The sequence below is a fragment of the Neofelis nebulosa genome, chromosome 10, assembly GCF_028018385.1.
Source record: "Neofelis nebulosa isolate mNeoNeb1 chromosome 10, mNeoNeb1.pri, whole genome shotgun sequence".
Taxonomy (NCBI): domain Eukaryota; kingdom Metazoa; phylum Chordata; class Mammalia; order Carnivora; family Felidae; genus Neofelis; species Neofelis nebulosa.
In genome coordinates this window covers 102,412,201-102,437,423 of record NC_080791.1, presented here as the reverse complement: position 1 = coordinate 102,437,423, position 25,223 = coordinate 102,412,201, and the positions used below count along the sequence as shown (strand labels likewise).

Sequence of the window (25,223 nt, the reverse complement as noted above, 5' to 3'; positions counted from 1 at the left end):
CTTCCAGGGCTTTAGATAATGGAATCAGGAGTGACTGGCCCCCTTGCAGCGGGGAGAATGGAAACCTGAGCCTGGAGAGTGGTGCGTGCGTGCGTGCGTGTGTGTGTGTTGAGGGGGGTGTGGGTAGGGGTGCAGGAAAGCTGTGCAGAATGTGTGAAGCTTTTGTTCTTATGGGAGGCAAGGGGTATACCAGATTTTGAGGTCGAGAGGAACTTCCATCCGCGAAGGGGGCAAAACAGAAGATAAACGAGGACCCGCTAGGAAAATAGAGCTTGCAGTCGTCCTCACCGCGGCTCTACCTCCGAACTGATACACGTGGAGCGGCCACGTTGGTACGTTCTCAGGTGTTTGCCACAGGAAGCCTCTCCAGTCCGCCAACGGTTCCCTTCTGTCTCGCCGTGACTCTATGGTGCTGCAATCAGTGCCGGCCGCCGGGCCCCAGTGGTTCGTCCCCAGGCAGCCTCTCTAGGCAGCCGTCTCGGTTGCATTTTGCCTGAGTGTTCCTAGCAGCCTAGTTGCGTCAGTTTCTCCGGGGTCTGAGCCTGGGGCAGGCCCCTTATCTGCAAGACTCATAAATAATTGGGTACCGGGGCTGCGCCTATTTGCATACGGCCCGGTGTTTACGGCCCGGTGCTTTCTGCCCGGGCTTCCCACTCCCGGTTTCCACCGGCTCATGGATATTCATGAGGCGCTCTGGGGGCGTGGGCCTGGGCGGAGCTAGGGGCGGGGCCCCGCCGGGGCTCGCTCTGGCTTGGTCCCGTGGTGACGGCGGCAGCGGCGGCGGCGGCGGCGGCGGCGGGGACTGGCGTCGGGGCGCCGAGCCCGAGCCGAGCGGAGCCGGATCCCGGGGGAGCGCGTGAGTGCGCGGGGGCGGGCAGGAGGGCGAAGGAGGGGGCGGGGTCCGGGATAGGGGCGGGGGAGAGGCATGGAAGGAGTGGGCGCTTTCCTGCCGGGACCTCGGGTTTGAGGTAAAGGGGGGGGGTCATCAGGAAAGTTTGCAGGGGCCGGGGGTGCAGGGGAAGCGGGGGTCGCTGGGGAGCTGGCGCGTGTGCGCGGGGGCGGAGGGTGCACGGTCTGGAGCTCGTGCTGCCCGAGCTAGAAGAAAGGGGGGAGGGGGCGAGGGCTTGAGGCGGGGCCGGGGGCGGGCGGAGCTGCTGGAGGGACCCCCGCCTCTCCCTCCCCGGGCCTGTGCTCGCCCCCTCTCCCGGCTACCTCGGCACGCCCCCAGCCACCCCATTCCGCCCCCACCCGGTCCGCGTCCCCAGTCCCTCGTCTGTTCGCCGGCTGCTTCATATCCAGCGCACAGGTCCTCCGCTTCTGCCGCCGCCGCCCCCTCCTCCTCCTCCTCCTCCTCCTCCACCCGCTTCTCCTCCTCTTCGGCTGCCGGCGTCCCCTCTGTGTCCAGAGCTCCCCACTGGGCCCCTCCAGACGGCCCCTCGCCCCGGGCTGTTCCGTCTTCTCGTTGGCCCTCCCTCCTCCAGCAGTTTACGTGCTGTCCCTGTCGACCTCTCTGTCCCGGATCCGGCTGGAGATCCCAGGGTCTTTAGAGGCGACCCCGCTTGCGCCGGTGGCTGTCTGGGCCCTTGTCATCCGGCTGGAGCTGCCCAGCCTCTCTCTCTAGCCCCTCTGGCGGCATTTGCTCCTGGGGGTCAGCTAGTATCCCCTGACTGCTGGGGGCGGGAGTGCTCAGTGCCGCTGTGATTCTTCAGCTTTTGGCTATGGCCTTGGTCACCTGGGTTTCCTGGCCAGGGCCTCTGAGCTTCTCTGGCCCTCGCATTTGTGGAAGCCGAAGGCCCCACTTCATTGCTGCAGCCCCTCATACTGTAGAGGTGCCCATCAGGGCCCCAGGTAAAAGGGTTTTACATTTCTTGGTCAGTTTGCCCCTATTTCTAACCACCCACACCATGTCCCTTGTAATAGTGTTCAAGGACAAGGAAACAATCTTGTGTTTTTTTAATTTTTTTTTCCTTGCCGTGTGCCCCTCCCCCATGCACATTGGGACTGGCTCTGCACGGTTCTCATCCACCCCTGGTGTGCAACCCTCCCTTGTAGTTGGCTGACCGAGGATGGATGGTACTGGATTTCTCTTTATGCTCTTCGTGTTCTCTCCTGTCTTAGAAACAAGCCGGGGCAGGGTCACATGTGAGGGGTGGGTGAATTGTGCAAAGGCTGGGCCACAGAGGTCCCTTCTTGGCATCTGGCGCTGCCTTCCCAGGCCAGCTGGAGTGGGTGCTGAGGAAGGCAGTGCCCCTTGCAGGTGGGAGAGTGTTGGGTGGTCCTCAGGGCTGTGTGCATACCAGGTGATAGGAAACCTCTTCCTTCCTTTGGGATGAGACAGGCAGGGGGCTCTGGAGCCGGGTGGTGGTGGCGGTGGGTTCTTGTGGGTGGGATGGTGCTCCAGGAGTCAGAATGGGAACTGAGGAGGTAGTGGAGTGTCTGAGGAGCAGGTGACCAGACTGGGGTCCTTGGGAGTGAAAGAATGGTCTGGAATGCTGGCAGCTTGTGGCCTGGGGAAAGGAGGAGGTAGTTACCAAGGATCTTCCCTCCTTGGTGATACCCAATGGAATCATGCTGATAGTGGCCGACCTTTATTGGATACTTTTTCCGGGTTAGGCATTGTGCTAAGTTTGCATGTACCTTCTCACCTGGGCTTCCCACCTGTCTCGTTAACTCCTGTTTTTACAGAGGGAAACAGGCTTAGAGAAGGAAGCAGTGTGCCCCAGGTCACACAGCTGGAGAGTGGTAGACCCACCCAGCGTCTGAATCCTGGTATATCAGACCCCCAAGCTCCTGCTACCGGCTTAGAGGAAGGGCATCATTTGGTCCCTGCCATAGGGCTGTGTCTCTTGGTTTAAAAATTCTTCTTCTGTCCCCCTCAATACCCCTCAGGCCAACCCTGGGCTGGTGAGTGATGCCCAATATCCCCTTTTCATCTGCCTTGGTTATCCCGCCCTGACTGCCCAGAGGGGAACCCCAGGGAGTTTCTCCCCCAAGCCACCCCACCCCCCGGATGTTCTCAAGTCCTGTCCCATTCTCCCAGCCCAGGCCTGGGCCGGCTCCTCCTTCCTCTTGGCGAGGCTCTGGAAATCCAGTGGGAGGCCATTGCTATGGCAACAGGACTAGGCCCTGGCTTTACCTCATCAAATTCCAAGCTGAAGCCAAAGCGATTGAGAAATTAAAGAAAAAAAAATGTATTCCAGATGTTTACTTTTTATTCCTTATTTTTCCGTGTTTGGATGAGACAGCTCCGAGGCAGGCGGGCGGGCGTGGGGCAGGGATGTGGAAGGAGGAGGGGAAAGAGGGGGGAGAGGGAACCACTCCCAGCTGCAGGGGGGGGGGGCAGGGTGAGCGGGAAGGGGGGAGGCAGGCGGTGGGGCGGAGCCCCAGGTTGGGGAGGAGCGGGTTTTTCCCGTCTCCCATGAGGTGATTCACAGAGAGACCTCAGACTTCGCGGCCCTCTTGCTCCGGCCCTGAGTGGATACCTCAGGCAGGGCTGCCAGACCCAAGGGGTGCCTTGGCAACGGTAAGTGGGGTGTCTTGGAGAGCTTGCCAGAGGGAGCAGTGGGCGGGTCCCTGAAGCTCCAGGACTCCGGGGTTAGGAGACCGGAGTTGAGAGAGCCGTCTGGGATGAGTGGAGGATACGGCTGCGGGGGACCTCCCTTGACCTCCCCCAGCCCCCTCTGAAGTTCCCGCTTCCGGTCCCACACTCTGCCCCTGCTGGAAGGACGCTTCCCTCAGCCAAGCCTGCTGCCAGCTCGCAGCCCCTGTGCCTTCTCAGTCTCTTGCTCTCATATCCTGGGTCTCCGGCCACCCCGCTCACACCCCTTGGCTCCCCAATTCTCACGCAGGTTCTGCCGCATGTGATGAAAGTGTCGGCTCTCCGGGAAGGCGCAGCCATGGCTTCCCCACCGCCCCGGGAAATGCAGGAGGAGCCGGTGTCTGCTGGCTTGGAGCCAGGTACCCATGGGTGCTGGGCGGAGGAGGGTGGCCCGGAGGAGGGTGGGGGCACAGCAGCAGAACCCCTGCTCTGTCTTGGAGGGGGCGGGGGAGCGAGAGAGGGAGGCACACTGAGGCTACGCAGGATGAGTTTGCGAGGTCGTTTGCTCCCGTCGAGCCCTTTCAGACCAGGTTTGAGAACCTAGGTCCCCAGCACATGAGAGCAGACTGCCCTTCGAGGTGTGGTGCGGATTAAACCATGTGTTCTGCAGAGGAGGAAACTGAGGCCTAGAGGAGAAATGGTGTGCACCTAGGGGGGTTTGAACCCAGACCTCCTGGCTCTGTGTCTAGACTCCTTTCTTGGGCTGGGTCCAATGAGTGGGTGATACAGGATTCTATTAGCAGGGCCATGGCCATGAGTAATTCCAAGTCTTTTATTTGGCAGTGGAATGCCTTATGTAGAAGGTAGGTTTCTGGTCTTGTTTTTTTCCTGTAGCAGGTTTACTTCTGTTTGGCTTAGGTCAATAGTAAGTTTCATTCCTGATCACACACCGGATGACAGTGGGAAGGTGGCCTGGGCGTGTACTCTGGGAGGGGGGTGGAGTAGGGAGCCAGAGTGGAGAAGCTGAGCTAGGTTTACTATGGGTGGTGGAGCAGTACAGTGTCATGTAAGAGGAAGGGACAGGACTGGGGACATGGTGGCCTGACTGCTTGATGTGGGCAGGCAGGCATCCATTTATTGGCTCTTTTGTTCATTCATTAGTGTGTTCGTTTGATAAGAACATGTGCTAGGGTGCAAAGGGGGCTATAAGGAGAAATTACATGCCAGCTGGGCCCTTAAGTAGCTTTAGTTTGTAAGGGAGATTGAGTAATGTTTTTGAAATTTGGAGATGGGAGAAGGTGCTTCTGAGATGTGTATGGATGATCAAGGAAGGCTTCATGGAAGAGGTGACATTTACCCTGTACCTAGAAAGATGTGAACTTTCGGAGTTTGTACAGGGTGGGAGATGAAGTTCTGCTTCCTGGATCTTCTGACAGACCCCCAACCAATCCTTTCCTTTCGGTAGGTGACCCTCGGGCCAAACCCCCCGTCAAGCCCAAACCTCGGGCCCTGCCTGCCAAGCCAGCCCTGCCTGCCAAGCCCAGCCTGCTGGTGCCTGTTGGGCCTCGGCCCCCCCGGGGCCCCCTGGCTGAGCTGCCTTCTGCCCGGAAGATGAACATGCTCGCAGGACCCCAGCCCTATGGTGGCAGCAAGCGTCCCCTTCCCTTTGCACCAAGGCCTACGCCTGAGACCTCTACTGGAGGAGAAGCCACTCGAGAGACTGGGAAAGAGGAGGCCGGGAAAGAAGAGATGCCACCTTTGACACCCCCAGCTCGATGTGCTGCCCCAGGAGGCGTGCGGAAGGCCCCTGCCCCCTTCCGTCCGGCCTCAGAGCGCTTTGCAGCCACCACAGTGGAAGAGATCCTGGCCAAGATGGAGCAGCCTCGGAAGGAGGTCCCTGCCAGCCCTGATCGCCTCTGGGGCTCCCGCCTCACCTTTAACCATGATGGCAGCTCAAGATATGGCCCCAGGACGTATGGTGTGGCCACCGGTCCCAGGGATGAGGACAGCGGGACCCTCTCCAGGGGATGCTCCCAGGAGGTGCCAGCAAAGTCTCCCAGCGAGTGCCAGGAAGAGCAGAGCAAGACCCTTGAGGAGAGGTGAGCGGAGGGAGGCATCCTGGAGGACAAGGGGGTGGCTTTATCTGGGACTGTGACCTTCACGGTTAGGTTAGTTTGGGGTCAGTGTGCTATGAGTGCAGGCGGACCCTGGTCTAAGTCACAAAACACTCCCCTGGTAGACGGTGTCAGTGCTGCTGTGTTCTTTTACAGAGCTGATGTATGTTAACGGTGGAATTCAATGCACTGTATGGAACTTTATTTTTGGGTCTTTTTATCCGGAGAGTTGAATTTGCCTCATGTGATTGACCGCTATTTGATGGAGAGAATATTAGACCTGTTTTAGAGATGCAGAAACTGAGGTTCTAAACGACTTCCCGTGGTTCCTCAGCAAATAAGGGACAGAGCTAGGATTTGAATTCAGGTCTATTTGATTCCAAAGCTTGTTCTCTTTAGTGCTAGCTCCTACTGAGGTTGGGACAGCGTGCAGGTGCTGGTGTGTGTTGGGGGGGGGGGCAGAGGGCGAGGATAGATTCAGCAGGGTGCAGTCTGCCCACAAGGAGGAGTCTGATAGAACAGCTATGACACGAGCACGCCTCGATGCCAGGCCGGCCAGCGTCCGTGCACAGAGGTCACGGCCAGGTTGGAGACTGTGGGACGTGCTACAGTTGTCTGGGGTTGGTGCCAGTGTAAAGGAGGGCTGGCCAGGAGGTGCCCCTGGGAGTGGTGGGCACAGGCTCCCCTCCCCTTCCTACTGCTGTGAAGGGTAGGGCTCCTGTGGTCTGGGCTGAGTCCCAAGCTGAAGGCCCCTGCCCTACCCTGCCCCCCAGCCTGGCCCCATTCTCACCTGAACTTGCCTGGAGGGCAGGGGCCCTAGTTCATCCTTCTTCGTCCCAGGCGTCCAGGAGGTCACACGCTGCCCAGGCCCGTCTGCTCTCAGACTTCCTCCCCTTCCTTGCTCTAAGCAGAACTCAAGAGGAGCAACTTCAACTTTGGAAAATCACTCTTCCCCCTTTTCCTCCCCCTGCAATCCTTCAAGAAGCATTGGCAGGGCAGCCGGGACCAGCTGCACTCTTCCTGGCTGGAGGAGAAAGTTAACCCCTTATGGGCTAGGGGAAGGAGAAGTTAGCTTTTTGGGAACCACCGAGGGGCCTGGGCATGCAGGGTGCTTCTCCTAGAGGAGTGTGGTGGGGGGGGCATTTAACCCTTGATGTGCAGGTAGGGAATGGGCACTGTCTCCCGGGGCACTTTCTCTCTGGAAACGAGAGACACTTTCTCTGTCCTCAGTGATTCCAGGTGGGGCTCAGTAGTAGATGCCTGGGGGGTTTGACTTTGGGGGCTATTGAAGTCACTTCGGCAGACTCTCCATCCAGTCTCCCCCTGGTCATCAGTGGCAGACTGCTCTATTCTCTGCCTCCATTTCTTGTTCCCTTACAGGAATGCCCCTTTGGACCTGGCCTTCAACGGGGACCTGGCTCAGCCAGCCAGCTTGGACCCACCTGCCGATGTGAGTTAGCCTCCTGTTATGAATCAGAATCGTAGTATTTTAGAGCTGGAGGAGTCATCTCTGAGATCATTTGTGTGACCTCCTTGTGGTGTAGATGGGGAAACTGAGGCCTGTGGAGGAGGAGGCGTGCCCCACCCAGGTCTGGCCCCAAGACTCTGATTTCTTGACTCCCAGGCCACTGTTTTCAGTCCTCGAGGTGGTTAAGTGTGGTTCAAGCTGTGAACCTACTCGTTACAAGCAGTAATTATAGTATTTATAACAACCAGCCCTGATCAGGTATCTGCGGCGTGTTAGGCACGTCCCAGGAGTGGTGACTAACTTAGTCCTTATGAGAACTCTGGCTTCTGGGCCCTCCTGGTCCCCTGTGAGGTGTGGGGACGCCACGGCTCACGAAGGTTTGGCACCCAGGGGCTGACGCAGGATCTGAAGTGCCTGATTCCAGTGTTCTCCCTGGTTGGGCTGTCTTCTCGGGGTTCAGATGAGGACAGTGGGACCCTCTCTAGGGGATGGTCCCAGGAGGGGCCAGCAATGTCTCCCAACGAGTGCCAGGAAGAGCAGAGCAAGACCCCTGAGGAGAGGTGAGCGGCTGGAGGCAGCCTAGAGGACAAGGGGGTCAGAAGCGGGTGTTCCCTATTTCCTCCTCACTGCTCCCCACAGCGTGCTCAGAGGATGGTCAGCCTGCTCTCCCAAGTAACTGATACCCCTTCTAGCTCATAGGGCCCTTCTGGCCAAGGGTTGTCCTGTCTCCCCCTCGATGGAGACCCGACCACATTCCCTCGTCCATCCGACAGATACTTACTGAGCACTTACTGTGAGTCGAGTGCCAGGACACAGCAGAGAACAAAGAGCACGGCCTCCTGCTCCCAGGGAGCTCACCCAGTGCAGGGAGGCAGATACAAGCACAGGCATCCCTTGAACCCGCAGACTGCAGTGTGTCACAAGTGCAGGAGTCCCATCGAGGCAGGGAGCTCTGGGCCCAAGGCAATGAGAGAGGCCTTGCTGCGAAGGTGAGGGAGTGAGCTGCATGGGCGTTTGGGGAACAGCGTTTTGGGCAGAAAGAACTAAGTACAGGAGACTTAGTACCTTCCTGGCAAGGAAGCCAGGATGCCTGGATTGCAGTGAGAGAGGAGGAGTTTCCTGCCAGTGAGGTCTGACAGCTGGTGGGTCGGGTGCAGGGTTGGATGGTGTGGAGCCTCACAGGCCACTGGAAACACTTGGCCTTGAGTGAGGGGAAGAAGCCACTGAGGGGTTTGGAGGAGACCAGCGACCTGGTGTTGGCCTGGTCGCGAAGCGTCATCTTGGTTGCAAGGAGCCAAGAGCGGCAGCGGGGACCAGTGGGGGCATAAGCCTGGTGGCTGGACCCTGGAGGTCGACTCTGGATAGGGTTTAAAGGTGAGGCGGGCAGGGTTTGCAGGTGGCTTGATAGGAGAGCGAGCCAGTGCAGAGTCACAGATGACGGCAGGGCCTTTGGCCTGTGCAGTGGAAGGGTGGCGAGGTTACCATTCATTCAGGTGGGCACCTGGAAGGGTAAAGCAGGATTGGGGGATATGAGGAGTTTGTTTCTAGATTTGCTGAGTTTGAGATGCCTCTTCGATACCTCAGTGGAAATATTGAGGGGACAGCTGGACAGTTGTCAGCGTACAACGTGGCAGTTAAGAAGGGCAGGTCACCAGGGGGGTTAAGGTCACCAGAGGAGCCGGGGAAGCACAGGAGGGCAGGGGGCCCAGGCCCCATGTGTAGCAGGGGAGACCAGGAGGAGACTGGGGAGGTTGGGGTGCTAGAGGCCACACAGAGCTAACAGCCACCTTTGGGGCTTGAGGAGGGCATGACCCACGGTCAGATACTGCTATCAGGTCAAGGCAGGTGAGCCCTGGGAATGGGATTCAGCTACAGGGAGGTCATTGGTGACCTTGACGGTAGCATTAGCTGGCCGGGTGAAGGGAGAAGCCTGTCTGGAGGGGGTTCAGGAGAGAGCGAGACAAGAGGAACTCCATGGATAGAGAGTGAATGTAGGCAACGCATTCAAGAAACCTGGTGGTAAGCTTTAAAGAGAGGTGAGGTCAAGAGTGTTGTTTTTTTTTTTTTAAGACAGAAGACATAAGAGCAGTTTGTGTGCTGGTGGAAATGAGCCAGTAGAGAAGGAAAAATCAATGATGCCGGGGAGAGAGAGAGAGCTCTGAGCCAGGACCGCTCACAAGCATAGGAGGGGAGCATGGTGCTTGGGCTCACACGCAGGCAGTAGGGTGTGAGGGCTGGTGGCTGATGAGGGCGGCAGGTGGTGTTGGGGTTTGAGAACACCAGACGCAGAAGCATCCCCTGGGAGTGTGGGCACGCGAGGGGAAGCGTTAGGGGATGGCTGGGGGCTCGGGGCTCGTTTGAGGTCCTGGAGGTTTGAGAGCTGATCAGGCGGTAGGGAGATCGGGCATCTGGCTTGTTTCCTGTCCTGCAGCCACGTCCAGCCCCAGGTACAGCTGCGGGGAGGTGGAGAGCTGGGTGGAAACGTTGCATGGAGGTTGGTGGGGGAATTGTGGAAAGAAGCGACTTAAACACCACCGAGAAGTGAGGGCAGGAGGGGAACAGGGACCATGAGAAGGAGGAGGGTTAGTAGGCTCTGCTTCCTGGAGGCAGAGGCGTTTGAAGGATCAGCGAGGTGGAAAGAGGTAGCGGGACCCATAGGAGGTGGGAGCGGGGAGCAGACACTTGGAGTGGAGATTATAGAGGGGCTGCAGTTACCAGTGAGGACAAGGAGTAGAGTATGACCTGGGAGAGGTGGCTCACAAAGTGACCATGCAAGAAGGGGTCAAGGAACGGAGAACCAGGATGCTGGAGGGCTCTGTAGGGGCTCAGACAGGAGGGGTGGTGGGTGGTGTAGTTTAGGGCGTGCGGTTGAACACTGGAGTTGTATGGAGAGGAGGGAGGATGGGGGCAAAGGAAAGGGACTTGAGAAGCAAGTGGGACCTTCTCTCTCCCAGACCCAGTGGGTGATGATGCGGGAGAAACCGCCCCGTTGGAGGGGGTGGCAGGGGAAGCATGACCCCTGGGGAGGGCACAAGTCAAAAGGAGCAAGGCTTCCTTCATTGTCTGGGGACAGGCCAAGTGTTGCAGTGGAATGCCAGGATGCCAGGCGCTCTGCCCCCTCCTCCTCTCCCAGACCCCTATCCTATAGCATCTATTTTTTCCGTAAGTCCTATCCCGAGAGGCCCTGTGCACAGATCTTATTTAATCCTCACCTAACTTTGAGATGGATGTTGTTGCCATTAGCCCCAGTGTACAGATGGGAAAGCGGAGGCTCGGAGATACCACCTCACCACCATATGGGAGGGCATACGGCTCATAGGAGGCAGTGCCGATGACTCCAAGCCATGTGCTTTCATGTCCCTTGGTGCCTTTTGCCTGGATCCCGAGGCAGGACCTGCCTGCTTCCTTGGGTAGCGCTGGGACGTGTGGATACACAGAACGGGGTGGGGAGCGCCACAGCGCCCCCTGTAGCTGCTCCTGTGGGTGGTCTGGCTCCACCCTGGGCTTACAGACCTGTTCCGAGGCAACACCCCGCCTGCCCAGATGGCAGATTCCCCATTTTCCTTCTCTGTTTGTCAAGCCGGGGTTCTTGACCGATGCACCACAGATTCTTACATCCTTAGGTGAGCTCTGGGAGTTGGCGGGGAGGGAAGATCTGAACCACTGGAGATGCTATGAGTGAGGCTGTGTGCATTTTCTGGGGAGAGGGCCTGGGGGTGGGGTCTGCAGACCCTAAGAAGCATAAGATTCCCCAAAATAATTCTCGGGGCTTCCCTTAGCTGCCCTGAGAGGCCCGCCTTCTGAGTTCCTGTTTCCTCCTCTGGTCTGTGGAGTTGAGAGTGTGAGGAAGCAGCCGACCTGGGGTCTCTGTGGGAGGGGAGTAATGGCTCTTGACCTTTCTCTTGCAGGTCTCCAAGCCCTGGGGCCCCTCGAGTCCAGGCTCCGCCTCAGAGAATGGAGGCTCCGCCAGCCCAAGCCTCCCCACTGAAGTCTCAGGCCTAGCCCCAGAGTCTTCCCGACTTCACTCACCTGCTGAGGGGTCTCCCAGACATCACTCACTTGATGAGAGCTCTCCCCGCCACTCTCAGCTTCCAGAAGCCCAGAGTCCTGCAGTTTCTGGGCCCTCTCCCTGCCCCCCTGTGACCCCAGCAGCCGCAACTGTAGCCCTGCCCGATGAGGGTCAGAGCTCCGACTGTGCCCCGAGCTTAGGGCTCCCTGCTGTGGAAGCTGCAGAGGCCCCTGCAGCTGGCAGCCCGGCCCTTGAGAAGGTCTCAGGGCACCACAGCCTGGGGCAGCCCCCGGCTACCTCTGCCCAGCCCCTGACTGAGGGGGGTGAGTTGCCGGATCTTCCTCGGACGTTTCCATCTGGGGATGTGGCGGCCAAGGGTGACATAGATCTCCGTCCCATCAGCCTGGCTCAGCGCCGATTTTCTGAGGGTGTGCTCCGGCCGCCTGGCCAAGACCAGGAGAAGCTGGGGGGCTCGCTGGCTGCCCTGCCCCAAACCCAGGGGAGCCAGTCTGCCTTGGATCGTCCCTTCGGGAGTGGGACAGAGTCCAACTGGAGCTTGTCACAGTCCTTTGAATGGACCTTCCCCACTCGGCCTTCGGGTCTTGGGGTGTGGCGGCTGGACTCCCCACCTCCCTCCCCCATCACCGAAGCCACCGAGGCCGCCGAGGCTGCTGAGGCTGGTGACTGGGCTGCATCCAGCAGAGAGAAAGGAGTGTCCCAGCAGGGGCGAGAGACCCAGTCGGCTCCAGAGGGGCCAGGAATTCCTGGTTCCTGGGTGCAGGTGGATGATCCAGGCATCTCCCCAGCCCAGAAGGGTGATGGCGAGAGTCAACCTCAGTCCCCAGTTGTTCCCCTCAAGCCCTTACCGACACCAGGGGGCCCACCTGGAGTGGCCTTGCTGCAGGCAGAGGAGAGATATGAGGAGCGGGAGCCCGTGGCTGGACAGGAGTCCCTGCTCCCTCTGGCCACCAGGGAGGCTGCTCTGCCCATCCTGGAGCCGGTCCTGGGGCAGCAGCAGCCAGCACCCCCCGACCAGCCCTGCGTCCTCTTTGCTGGCATCCCTGACCCCCAGCAGGCGTTGCCTGCTGAGGAGGAGGCCATGACCTTGGCCCAGGCTGAGGCCACCCAACCCAGGACAGAAGCTCAAGATCCCTGTAGTGTGTCCCCCGAGCCCGCAGGCCCTGAAAGCAGCTCCCGCTGGCTGGATGACCTCCTGGCCTCGCCACCACCTAGTGCCGGCAGTGCAAGGCGGGGAGCCGGGTCTGAGCTGAAGGATACGCAGGCCCCAAGTGCCTGCTCCGAGGTGAGGACAGGGCTGCAGGGAGGGTGGGGGCCTCAGGGGATGGAAGCCAGGGCTTCGGTGTCCAGAGCCCGGGATGCCGCCGTGAGCAAGGCACCTGTGGATGTGCTCCTCATGGCTGGGCAGTCTGGCAGAGCTGACAGAGCAGAGGGTATGGGATTGATGCTTCGGCTTTAGAGTGAGTTCGTATCCAAGTCGAGCTTCCGCCGGCTGAGTCGTCTTGCTAACCCTAACCTCTAAGCTGCAGAAACCTTTCACCATAAGAACATTTGCCTCTTAGGGTGGTACCGCAGGGAATATGAAGTGTGCTGAGTACAATGCTTGACATATACTGAGCGTTCAAAGTGCCTCCTTACAAACGGTATCGAGGAAGGCAACGCAGTGCAGCTGTTTAGAGCTTGGGCTCCGGAACCAGACTGCCTGCGTTCTCTGTGGTTGGCCCAGATGTGACCTTGAACAAGTTACTTTTCTGTGCCTTGGATTCTGCCTCTGTAAAATGGGGGTAACAATGATGAACTCTCCCTCACGGTGTGATGGCAAAGATTAAATAAGTTGTAATACCTGTAAAGTACTAAGAATAGCACCTGGCTCATCGAGAGTGTTTACTGAGTGTTGGCTTTATGACCGTTGTTACCCTTGAGCTCAAGACTTGCCTTGCAGATAGGAAGCTCGGGGCCCAGAGAGGGCAGAGCCTTGTGCAGGGTTGCCCAGCAAGTTGGTGGCTGGGCCTTGATCAGAGCGCCAGCTCCCTGGCCAGTGCCCTTTCTCCTACCGGGCTGCCTCTGAATTTAAGGGCTGGGGTCCAGGTGGCTTTTGAAATGTAGTTTTCAAGGCCAGCTTGGGCTGGTAGGGGCGGGGCTAGAAGGAAGGAGGAGCCGGGAGGCCTCTGGGGGCAGGGGGTGGAGGGGTAGAGAAGGAGGAGCAGGAAGGAGTTAAGACCGGGCTAGCTCCTGGTAGGTGTGTCTGTCCAGCGCTGGGTGACTCAACTGGCTTCTGGGCGGGGCTGCCAGAGCTGCAGCTGCCGTGGAGGGAGCCGGGCCAGGGCAAGCGGGAGCCAGAGTCGTTGGACAGGTCCAGGCGAGGGGAGCGGCCCAGTCCCGTCCCTGCACTCAGCTCAGCCGCACCCAGCAGCCCGGGGCGGGCTGGGGGCAGGGGCCATGGCCCGGCTCGGGGACCAGGAGCCCAGCGTGTCTGTCTTGGAGAGGCTTTTAGCCAACGCAGCGCTGCGGGACGAGGCGGGCCGGCTCCGCAGCCCTGAGCCCAGGGCTGACCCGCCTGAAGGAGTGAGTCAGGGAGTATGGGGTTGGGGGGGGGGGTGGTGCGGGGGCCCTGGACCGGCTTTTTCCGCCTGTGGCAGCTCCTGTCCCTCCTGTCTCCTCCAGGGACAAGGCGAGGGCTGTGAGGTCTTCCTGGGAGGAGCCAGGCAGAAGGGTGCTTTCCTTAGGGAAGAAGGGCCTGGGAACTTACAGGGGCGAGTAGGGGCAGGGGCAGGGGCAGGGTCAGACTCTCCACCTGGAAAGCAGGTTGTGGAGGGGCTTTGAGTCTTGACCACCCTTCATGGAAACGTCACTCCTTCCACACCCCTGTGAAGACCACTCTGCTGGCAGCCTTTCTCTTGGCGCTTGGCCAAGTGTTACCCAAGGGCCTGTAAACATGACCATGGGATCATTGATTGAGTGTCCATATTGAGTGCCCCTTGCATGCCAGCCACTGTGCTGAGATTTGGCTTAAAATGATCTTGCTTAATTCTCCCAAACCACCCCAGGCAGTAGGAATTCTTCCCATTTAAGGGTGAGGACCCTGGGGCCCAGAGTGGTTAAGTGATTTGGTCAAGGTCACACAGCTGGGATCTAAACCCAGGGTTTCTCTTGCTAACGTGGGGCTCTCTGGACTAGGCAATGCTGATTCTCATTCTGGACTCCCACCCTGATTGACTCTAAGCATTGTTTCTTTGTGTCTCTCTCTTTTTCTGATTCCTAGGGACTCCTTGGCTGGGCCCAGAAAGATCTGCAGAGTGAATTTGGAATTACAGCAGACCCCTCTCCCAGCAGTTTTAGTCCTTCCCACTGGTCTCAAGACACTTCTCAGGACTATGGCCTTGGTGGTGCAAGCCCTAGAGGGGACGCAGGCCTTGGAGACGGGGACTGGACCAGCAAGCGTGGGCAAGGAGCTGGGGAAGCGAGTTCCAGGGATTGGGCCAGCAGGTGTGGCATCGGCCAGGAGGAGATCGAGGCTTCCAGCCAGGATGGGAGTGGAGTGTCTGCCCCAGGGGGGCCCGGGGCCCAGGACTGGGTGATTGGAAAGCCAGCCCAGCTTGGCACTCAGCAGAGCCAGGAGGCAGATGTTCAGGACTGGGAGTTCAGGAAGAGGGATTCCCAGGGCACCTACTCCAGCCGGGATGCAGAACTCCAAGACCAGGAGTTTGGGAAGAGAGATTCGCTGGGTACTTACTGCGGTCGGGATGTAAGCCTTCAAGACTGGGAATTTGGGAAAAGAGATTCACTGGGTGCTTATGCCAGCCGGGATATAGACGAGCAGAACCAGAAATTGGGGAAGAAGGACCACCTGGCAGACGGGCAGGACGAGGAGTTTGGGAAGAGAGATTCTGCAGAGCAGCCAGATCAGGATTTCGGGAAGAGCGCCTGGATGAGGGACTATAGTGGCCACGGCAGCTCCACAGCCCCTGGCCCCCAGGATAGAGGCTTCGGAATGAGAGCCCTGAGCGCTGGCTTCAGCCCTGAGGAAGCCCAACAGCAGGATGAGGAGTTTGAAAAGAAGGTTCCGAGTGGCAGAGACGGCCCGGGCCAGACCAGCAGGGATGCAAGCCCGCCCGAAGAGAGAGAATCAGGGGGCTTGTTCAGCCCCAGCACCCCTCAGTCCCAGGACGGGCCACTGGGACAGAGAGACCAGGGCAGCTGGCACGGTGGCGGGGCTGGCCAGGATGCTGGAGGGCTGCAGGGGGCGCAGCAGGCAGGGGGCCAGAGCCCGAGCGATGCTGGCCGGAGTGACAGGGAGGTGGGCCTGCGAGGCTGGGCGGGCGACTTCAGCCTTGGTGTCGTACCCCAGCCAGAGGCTACCTTCAGCCCGGGGCAGCGAGACTGGCGAGGCGACTTCTGCGTGGAGGCTGCCGAGAGGGGCCATCAGTTTGGCATCATCGGTGACGATCGGGCGGGAGGTGTTGGCCTGAGCCCTTCTGGCCAGATGGCAGGTGGCCCCTTTGTGCCTCCAGAGAAGACCCCGACCGGGCCTGTGGACTGGACCGACCAGCTGGGCCTCAGGAACTTGGAGGTGTCCGGCTGTGTGGTTTCTGGGGGCGCAAGTGAGGCCAGGGAGGAAGCCGTGGGACACATGGGCTGGTCAGATGAGCTGGGCCTGAGAGACGTAGACCTGGCCAGCCGTTTGGAGGCTGGGGGATCCGAGGAGCCCAGGGGCATTGGGGTTGGGGAGAAGGACTGGACTTCCGATGTCAGCCTGAGGAGCAGGGATCTGGCTGGTGTCGGGGATGTAGGGGGCCCCAGCCAGGCCAGAGAGAGTGGCGTGGGGCAGACCGACTGGTCAGGTGTGGAGGCCGGAGAGTTCCTTAAATCCAGGGAGCGTGGGGTGGGACAGGCAGACTGGACCCCAGACCTTGGGCTGAGGAGCATGGCCCCGGGGGCAGGCTGCAGCCCCAGAGAGCTTGGGGCGGGGCAGGTAGACTGGGGCAGCAGTCTGGGCCTGAAGAATTTGGAGGTGCCATGTGACCTAGAGTCTGGAGGTTCTCAGGACTCACGGGGGTGCGGAGTAGGCCGGATGGACTGGACCCAGGACTTGGGACTCCGGAACGCAGAGCTCTTGGCGGCCCCAAGCGAAGCCAGGGAGCACGGGGTAGGAGAGGTCAGCCAGTGCCTAGAGCTGGGGCTGAGGGACAATGGTGTCTCGTCCCCGGGCCTGGAGGCCAGAGAGCTGGGACCTGGCGGGACCAGTGGGCCAGAGACCCAGGGTGAAGACCACTCCCTCCTTTCCCTGGAGAACTGCCCTGAAGAACCCGGGATGGAGATGGGAGAAACCCCTGGCTTTGGAACCAGGTAAGGGAGCCCCATCCCTGTGTGGGAGGGAAGGTGCAGCCGCTGTATGAAACCCTGCAAGTTTTTTTGAGGAGGGAAGAAACCGCTTTCCCCTGAGGACATTTAGGGTTTGGAAAATGGAGATGGTCTGGACTGTGAAGTTTAAAATTTTTTAAGAATTGAAATGTGACACACCTACAGGTGAGTTCTCTCTCTCTCTCTCTCTCTTTTTTTTTTTTTTTTTTTTTTGATGGTGATTATGATGTCTGAGGTGGTGTTCATTTGCTGCCCATGCTTTAGGCTTCCTCGGTGCTTCGTATCGCGACTATCCTGGAAGACAGGGGGTGTGTCTTGTCTTCTGGTGCCCAGGTTGTGCACAGCACCTATTCCCCAGGCCTCTTGGCCCAAAGCCGCGGGTTTTCCCAGGCCGGGGGATATGGATGCTTTTATGGGTGTCGGAAGGAGGATTCTGCGTGTCCCCGTGGCCTGGGCCACTGCAGGGCAGGACTGGAGTGCACAGTGGCGCTTGTTTCTTGCAGAGATTAGGGGCATCTTGCCTGCCCTGTCTTAAGGCCCAGAAGAGCAGACAATTTAAGAACCTGAAGGTCGTAGGGACCTGGTTCCTGACCCCATGATCTTGGCCTCCATGCATGGAGTTCCTGAAAGGGAGCTTTCCAGAGGAACAGACTGGTAGTTGTTGACGAGCCAGCTGCAGTCTGTCTCGGATTTTTACGTTCTGAAACCAGTGGAGGTGATTTCACCCCTAGAAAGGGTACTAAAAAGCCATCACGTCTATTTCCTTAACATTTCTGTTTATTGAGATTTGGTTTTCTTCTCTTGACCGAGTAGAAAGTTCTACATTTCGGAAGAAGCTGGATCTTCTCACTGGGCAGTCGGGTGGGGGCTGTGTTGTAAGTGGAAGGGGCTGGTGCTAGTGGAGGGGACAGGGAAGGGTCCAGAGGGAATCATGGGGTGTGGACAGGTTTAGTTGCGGCTAAGGAGAAGGGAGAGAGAGAGAGAGAGAGAAAGGTGGGCAGAGCATGGGTTGGTGATGAAGGCTGCAGGAAGGGGTGGGTGTACAGGGTGGGGAGTGCGGAGGCCCCTGGGATCCAGGATGAGTTCCTGGACGTCTCTGAGCCTGGCTTTCGAAGGTTAGCTTCGGGAAACCTTACCATTCCTATGCCCTGTGGTTGCTCCTGGTTTCTTTTCCCGAGACTCCACTCTGCAGGGCTTAGTATCAACTGCACATCTTACCTCGTTGACCTTCACAGCTGCCCTAAGACGTGGAAAGGGATTTTTATCATCTCCAACTGGGTGTGACCTGCTTACGGCCGCACAGCAGGGCTTCCTTCTGATTTGCACATTGTAAATGCTGTCAGGTGTGGTTATGTTCAAGACTCTCAGATTACCAAGGAGCAGGACCCACAGCCCTCCACCTTTCCCCTCCGGTTGGGTGGCTGTTGAGAAGGGGACAGCGGGAATATCTGGGTTGGGGAAGAGGAAGGTAGGAGCCGAGGAGGAAGGGAGTCCTTAACACTCAGGTAGCCTAGCCTCTATCACACCTTTAAGACGCTCTGGTTTTCTGTCTGTGTTGTACGTTTGGGGAATGCTGTGCACTCTGTGGCCCTGTCGGAGACCTCGAGTGTTTGTGTATGGGCATGTGGTAGCACATGAAAACACAGCCACAAGGAAACCTGTTCGCCTTTCTCTAGTGCAAGGTTTCCCAAGCTTATTTGACTAATATCCAAAGAACTTGTGTTCTGGGCATCTGACTTAGGGAAATTCTCCACCCTGGAAAATTGCTCTTGGAAGGCAATTTTGGAGGTTCCCCTGGGAAGTCCTTGAGGACAGTTCCGAGTAGTCTGGGTTTGGCACCATGTGCCAGGCTTGGGTACTGATTCTGCCACCACCTCTGTGACCTTGGACACGTTCCTTCTCTTCCTCAGGGCTTCCCATTTCTTGTCTGTACGTTGGGAGTGCTTTTCTCCGCAGACTCTCAGGGTTAAGAGTTGAAGACACATGTAAAGTGATAGAAACCTGCCTGACACGTGGGTGAACACTGGAAAAAAAAAATGCTTGCTACTTGTAATTGTATCTGATGTGCAAATTTGGATTGTAAATTTGAGCTGTCCATAAAGTGAGGCCCTTGGGGACATTTTTGTCATCATCTCTGTGGGGGGAAAAGGTACCCCTGATGGCAGGTGGTCCTGTCCAGCACAGCTGTGACAAGACCAGCATGGGGGTGAGAGGTCATGGGGAGCTCCCAGGCCTCTCCTCTGTGTGTAGGGCCACCATTTCCTGGTGGGAGTGGCTCTCTTAGGTCCCCCAAGAGCTCATGCACTGTCCTCTCCTCTCTGTGGCCTCCTGGTCATCTGCTGTCCCTCCCTGGGGCCCCAAGTGGTACAGAGACCTCTTTGTCATTTTGGGGTCTTCATAGAATCTGAGATGATCCTGAGAGATCATTGAGGCCAGCCCCCTCACTTCATGGGTGGGGAAACTGAGGCCCAGGGAGGCAGCATGACACGTACAAGGTTCACAGCTGGTGATTATGGTCCCCTTGTATTCCCTCGGGCCCCAGCCTTGTCGTCCTCTCTGGGCACTTTTCCTGTCTCTCGCGGGTCCAAGCCAGCTTCTGCCCATTTAGACACATCATTCTAGCTCCAGGCTTAAGCCTCCCTCATTTTGGGCCTTAGAGCCTTGAATACTGGGAAGCTGATTTTTTTTTAATTTTTATTTATTTTTATTATTTTTAAAATAAATTTCCTAATGTTTTATTTATTTTGGAGAGAGAGACAGAGCAAGAGGGGGAGGGACAGAGAGAGAGAGGGAGACACAGAATCCAAAACGGGCTCTAGGCTCTGAGCTGTCAGCACAGAGCCTGATGCGGGGCTGGAACCCATGAACCAAGAGATCATGACCTGAGCCGAAGTCAGAGGCTTAACTGACCTCGCTCCCCACGCGCTCCCTGGAAAGCTGATTTTGTGCACATCTACCACATGCCATCCCCTGGGTTTGCACCTGGAGCAGCAGTCAGGAGACCCTAAGTCCAGATGGGGTGAGGGTTATAGATGGTGCAAAATGAGATAAGTCCTCAGGCCAGGAGCCTGTGTTGAGAAGGATGATTATCGTAAAAATTTGTCAAAATTGAGCACACATTTCCAACATACTGCCTGCAGACCCAGTGAAGTATAGCTACGTTTTTTTTTTTAAGTTTATTTATTTTGAGAGATGGGGGGTGGGGGTGGGGTGGAAAGAGAGTAGGAGCAGGGGAGGGGCAGAGGGAGAGGGAGAGAGAGAATCCCAAGCAGGCTCTGTGCTATCAGGGCAGAGCCCTACTCAGGGCTCGAATTCGCAAACTGAGAGATCACGACTTGAGCCAGGATCGAGAGTCGGATGCTTAATGGACTGAGTCCCCGCCAGGTGTCCCTGTGTAGCCACTTTTAATCTCCCCATTTTGCAGATGAAGACGCCGAGGCTCAGAGTGGACAGGTAACCGCGGGCGTGGTGGGGGATGAGCCCGGATCTGTGCCAGTGTAAGCGCTCAGCACAGGCTCCTGACCGTTCTCTCCTGATTCCCTGCCAGGGAGGAGCTGAGGTTATAGGTGTTCTGGGTGCTCAGAGGCAGGAAAGCTTCTCCTGAGATGGGGGTTTACACAGGGATGAGGCATACCACATTCCCCAGTGCTCTTCCCACCCTCCCCTCCTCGTGGCCACCCCCAGAACCCACTGAGCTCATCCCCTGCCCTCTGCCCACGGGACTTAGGGCCAGATCTTGCTCTGGATGTGGATCTTTCCATCCACCCATCCGCTGTTTCACATCCCCTTCACTCAGGGCCTGCCCTCAGCCTTGTCTCGGCCTCACCCCAGGGAGAGGCTCTGGGCAGGGCCTCCTCAGGCTGGGTGGGGTGCCGCCGCTGCCCCCTCCCTTCCAGCCTCCCTGATTCGGAGCTGCAGGGTGAGCTGGCTTTGGCCCCCGTCCAGGGCTGCTCCGTTCTGCCACCACCCCCGCCTCCTCCCTCCTGCCCAGACCGCTTTAATTTCCATCTGTCAGCAGCTTGTGGAAAGACAGACTGACACACGTTCTCTCTCCTGCCCTCCCCTCTTCCGGCTCATTTCTGACTCACCTGCCCCACTCCCCTCCCCTTGGGGAACTCTCCGAGGCCTGGCTTCCAGGCACTGCCCCTGCCAGCCTTTCCCATGCCCGCCCCCCGCCCTGTGTGTGTGTGGTGTCAGTGTGTGTGTGTGTGTGTGTATGTTAGGGAGTGGCTTGGCTGTGCTTATGGGGGCTGGGCCCTAGATGTACCTTGAGGGAGGGGCGTTGTGTGCGTGGGGTGTGTCCATATTTTAGGGGGTGGCGGCTGGCCCACACACCAGCTCCTCGAGTCGGTGAGCGTGTGTGATGTGCCCGTGTGTTGGTGCTGCTGTGTTTTGAAGGAGTGGCAGGCAGAAGATGCACAGGCCGAGTTGAGAGGCAAGGTGGCCCAGCCTCTTCATCACTGGGCAAACATCTGCCTTGTCCTGCTCCTCCTGGCCAGCCCCGGGCCCACGAGGGGCCCTTCTTGTCCTCTAGTTGGTCACAGACCTGGTGGGAGCTTGGGGGGCTCACAGGGGTGAGGAAAGGTAGAGGCGTGGGGGAGGGGAGCGAGCCAGCTTCAGAAGAGGAACTGCAGGGAGACCCAGTGGAGAGGCAGTGGGGGAGCTCTCTGGGCAGAGGAACAGCTTGTCCACGCACACACACAGCGGTCCAGGAAGGCCCGGCGTGTTCTGGGAGTCCCTGGCTGTTCCTTGAGACTGGGGCACAGGAAGGGAGGAAGTGGGGGCTGAGGGCTGAAGATGTTGCACAGCCAGACCAGCTAGTGCCTGGCTCATCCCAGGGAGAGTTGGCTGTCCAGGCAGGCGCCCCCAGGAGGGGCACGTTGACAGCATGAACAGTAGCTGCGGCAGCAGTAACGACGGCTGGCTTTGTTTGATGGGTGCACGCTGCCACCCAAGTGCCGGGTGCTGCACTTTGTGCTGTGGTTCCCATTTCACGCCCCAGCGACTACAGAGGTAGAGGACCCCGAGACTTTTGTAGTGGAGGGACTCATCTGAAGCCTCAGTGGGGCACCTGGGTGGCTCATTCGGGCTTCGGGTCGTGAACTTCGGCTTGTGTTCCTGGGTTCGGGCCCCGCGTCGGGCTCTGTGCTGACGGCTCAGAGCCTGGAGCCTGCTTCGGATCCTGTGTCTCCCTCTCTCTCTGCCCCTCCCCTGCACGTGCTCTGTTTCTTTCCGACTCTCAAAAAATAAAATGGTGGAAAGAAAGAAAGAAAGCCTTAGTAAGTGGCAGACCCGGGATTTGACCCTGCCAGGCTGCCCAGCTTGTCCCCTCTGTGCTGTGCTGTACAAGGCTCTGACCGTGTCCTTCTGGGAGGAGGCTGGGAAAGCATGGAAAGGAGGGAGAAAGAGAGGTGCGGGTAGGGGGCACAGATACTGTGAAGTGAGCTTTGGGGGAGAGAGGTGTGACCTCATGGGTGACCTTGGCCTCTGGTCTGTCTCTTTTGCAGTCCTGGCAGGTGCCCGGCCCGCTCCCCACCCTCTGGCTCCCAGGGCCTGCTGGAGGGGATGCTGACTGCCAGCAGCTCCAGGGCGGCAGCCCGTAGGGAGTCGGCAGCCTCAGGCCCCAGGGACCTGTTGGAGGAGGAAGGAGCCACAGCAGGTGCCGTCCAAGGGGAGCCCCTGGAGCCTGGTGGGGACCCTCTGCCTTCCTGGAGGCCGCAGCCTGACGGTGAAGCCAGCCAGACAGAAGAGGTGGACGGCACCTGGAGCCCTTCAGGGGTCGGGCAGGGCGAGCAGGGCCCGACGAGGCCCCCTCGGCGGGCCCCCCCAGGCCCTCCTCCCCGTTCTCCCAGTCAGGACTTCTCCTTCATTGAGGTCAGTGTAGGCTGAGCCCAGGGCAGTGGTTGGGCTGTTGGGGGGCAGGTGGGTGACGCAGCCGGAGCCTCGTCCCTGGAGCCTGAGCCGAGCAGAGCCCTGAGTGCTGTCAGCCTGGGAGGCAGGAAGGGGGCAGCAGGTGAATCAAGTGAACAGGGGCTCTAGGCCGCTGGGGGGAGCAGCTCATAGGCAGCTGTTGCTGAGGTGTCTTGGGGACGGGACAGCGGTGCCAGTGGTGTTGCCCTTGTCCCGAGCAGGACACCGAGGTCCTGGACAGCGCCATGTACCGGAGCCGTGCCAACCTGGGGCGCAAGCGTGGGCACCGGGCCCCGGCCATCCGGCCTGGGGGCACCCTGGGCCTGTCAGAGGCGGCAGACTCGGAGGCACGCCTGTTCCAGGACTCCACGGGTAGGTCCCTGTCTTGTTTCCTGATGCCCGTGTCGCCGTCCGGGAGCCGTGTGAGGGAGGGGTGTTGTGGGCTTGCTGTCTATGCTGAGTCCCCCCTCTGGGCCCTCGCAGAGCCACGAGCTTCTCGGGTGCCGTCTTCAGACGAGGAGGTGGCAGAGGAGCCACAGAACCGCCGGACACGCATGTCCTTGGGCACCAAGGGGCTGAAAGTCAACCTCTTTCCTGGCCTGAGTCCGTCAGCCCTGAAGGTACCATCTGATCATTCAGCCGGCACGTCCAGCCAGCTAGCCACCTTGCGTCCAGCCTGTCTTCTGTCCGTCGTTCATCCGTCCGTCCATCCCTCCCCTGGCCCCTTCTTCCCGTTCCTCCTGCCATCCTGCTCTCCCTGCTGGCCCCTGTGCTGCGGGCTGAGTGTGGTGGAAGGAAGCACAGGGCATTCGTGTTCCAGAACTTCCCAGGGTGTGGGAGACACAAGCCTTGGCTCTGATTAGCTCTGGTGAAGGGAGAGGGAGAGGGAGACGTGTGACTGGGGAGGCACAGATAAGGGGCTGGGCCTGTTCAGAGACAGAGGAGTTACTTCATGCGGCCACACTGTGTGGGATGAGAGGGTATGTTGGGGAAGGCCTCACATAAGTGTTTGAGCTTTGAGGCATGTATAGGAGCTGGTTGTGGAGGGTGGGGTGATGGGGAGGTGTTCTAGGCAGAGGGAACAGAATGAGCAAAGGCACAGGGGTGAGAAATCACCACTGGCTTTGTCCAGCCCGGTGAGTCTGAATCGAGTGTAGCAGTATCTTCTCGAGGACCTACTCGGCGCAAGGCACGGCTCCCTTCTTGGAAGCTTGTCTTTAAACGATTTCCCATCGATCTGGGTGAAAGCACTGCAGAGGGGTCCGTGCCCGTTTCTGGGGACTGCGTCCGCTTGGGAGCAGGCCTTGTCCTCCGTGAATCCCCCTGCTTGTTCCTCTGATGTCTCTGCATTCGGGCTCAACTCATAGGCCAAGCTGCGCCCCCGGAACCGCTCAGCTGAAGAGGGGGAGCCTGTGGAGAGCAAGCCGAGCCAGAAGGAGTCCGCAGTGCAGCGATCCAAGTCCTGCAAGGTCCCAGGGCTGGGGAAGCCCCTTGCGTTACCTCCCAAGCCAGAGAAATCCTCAGGGTAGGTGACCTCGACTGGCCTCACTGGGTTGGCCTGAAAAGGGAAACCCTGCTTTATGGAAGAGGAAAGCTGAGGCTCTAGAAGGGGTCGATAAGCCCTAAATTCACTGTTAAGTTGGCACGAGAGTTCCGGTTCCTTGGCGAGGCCTCAGCCTGCCTCTTCCGGAGGATTGCTCTCCCTACCACTCCTCCCTCTGCTCACCTTTCCTGAAGTTTGCCTGTGACCTTTGCCCTGTACCGTCTAGGTCCGAAGGATCATCGCCCAACTGGTTACAAGCCCTGAAGCTGAAGAAGAAGAAGGTCTGAGAAGTCATCGAGGTGAGGGCGGGTTCCTAGGCTTGGGGCCTGTCTGGGACCTGGGGGTGAGTAGGGCTTGCCCTGGATGGCTCAGGAGGCCCTGTACCTTGTTCTAGGGCTTTCTGTGTGAGGCTGGCAGCGGGCAGCTGGAGCCAAGCTCCAGGACCTGGTGGGCCTCTTGGCTTCCCCTAGATCTTGCCCACAGAGCAGGGTGTTGTCTGGCCTGGGAGGGACTGGGAGGAGGGCGCCCATCCTGCCTTCCTCCCTGGGCCCAAGGACAGTCTTTCCTCCTCCCAGCAGCTGGCCCGAGTGGGGTCAGCCAGCCCTTCTGGTCTGGGACCCTTCTGGTCTGGGACTCCTGGGGGCACTCACCAGGCTCAAAGTCCCCAGCTGGGACCCTCCTCACAACTGGGCCTATTAGCTGGGAGAGCCAGGATGGATGCGGGGAGAGGAAGCCAAGGCTGAAGAGGCCCCTCTGCCTGCCCCTTGCGTCCCTCCCGCTCTGACCTGTCCCCCCTCCCCCTTTGCAGGTCCTTCCCATCTGGCAGTCTCAGGCAGTGCCCATTCCTGTGGGGTCCCCGGCGAGGAGATGACTGGAGCCCCACCATGCCCCAGGCTGCAGCCTCTGTCCCCCTCCACCTCTGAGGAGCGTCTGGGGAGGCACATTTATGCACTTTGTATCCCCTTCCTGACACCGCCCCCTCCCCTCCCCAACTGACCAGATTCAGGCATTAGTGGTTGAAGGTTTTGGTCCCCCCTTCCCGCCTTGCTCTCGTCACACCTCCCTCTCTGCTTCCTCCTCCAGCCTCCCTTGGGTTTTCTTTTGATACCAATTTATAGCATTTTTTATAAAAGCCTTTGATTTTTGTAATGGGCGGAGCCCTGCCCCAGCCCCACCCCAGGTCTCCCTCCGTCCTGCCAGGTGCCCCACAGAGACCAATAACATTTTGCCACTTGAAACAATAAAGTTTTTTGGGAATTGGT

The 25,223-nt window shown here is 58.8% G+C and overlaps 1 protein-coding gene across 3 annotated transcripts; it reads left to right on the top strand.

Annotated features, from left to right (window-relative positions):
* Window positions 1–730: 730 nt before the first annotated feature.
* TNKS1BP1 (tankyrase 1 binding protein 1) lies at window positions 731–25,223 on the top strand. Of its 3 annotated transcripts, none has more exons than XM_058689009.1 (12): window positions 731–856; window positions 3,849–3,957; window positions 5,004–5,637; window positions 7,033–7,102; window positions 11,029–12,432; window positions 14,410–16,493; window positions 22,016–22,382; window positions 22,640–22,790; window positions 22,902–23,038; window positions 23,786–23,943; window positions 24,188–24,260; window positions 24,770–25,223. In XM_058689009.1, exons 2-11 carry the CDS (start codon window positions 3,864–3,866, stop codon window positions 24,246–24,248), a joined length of 5,160 nt encoding a protein of 1,719 aa, XP_058544992.1. In that variant the 5' UTR covers window positions 731–856; window positions 3,849–3,863; the 3' UTR covers window positions 24,249–24,260; window positions 24,770–25,223. The 3 variants fall into 3 exon arrangements, with proteins under 3 accessions (XP_058544992.1, XP_058544994.1, XP_058544993.1); XM_058689011.1 differs by lacking the exon at window positions 731–856 and adding an exon at window positions 900–968; XM_058689010.1 differs by lacking the exon at window positions 731–856 and adding an exon at window positions 3,399–3,523.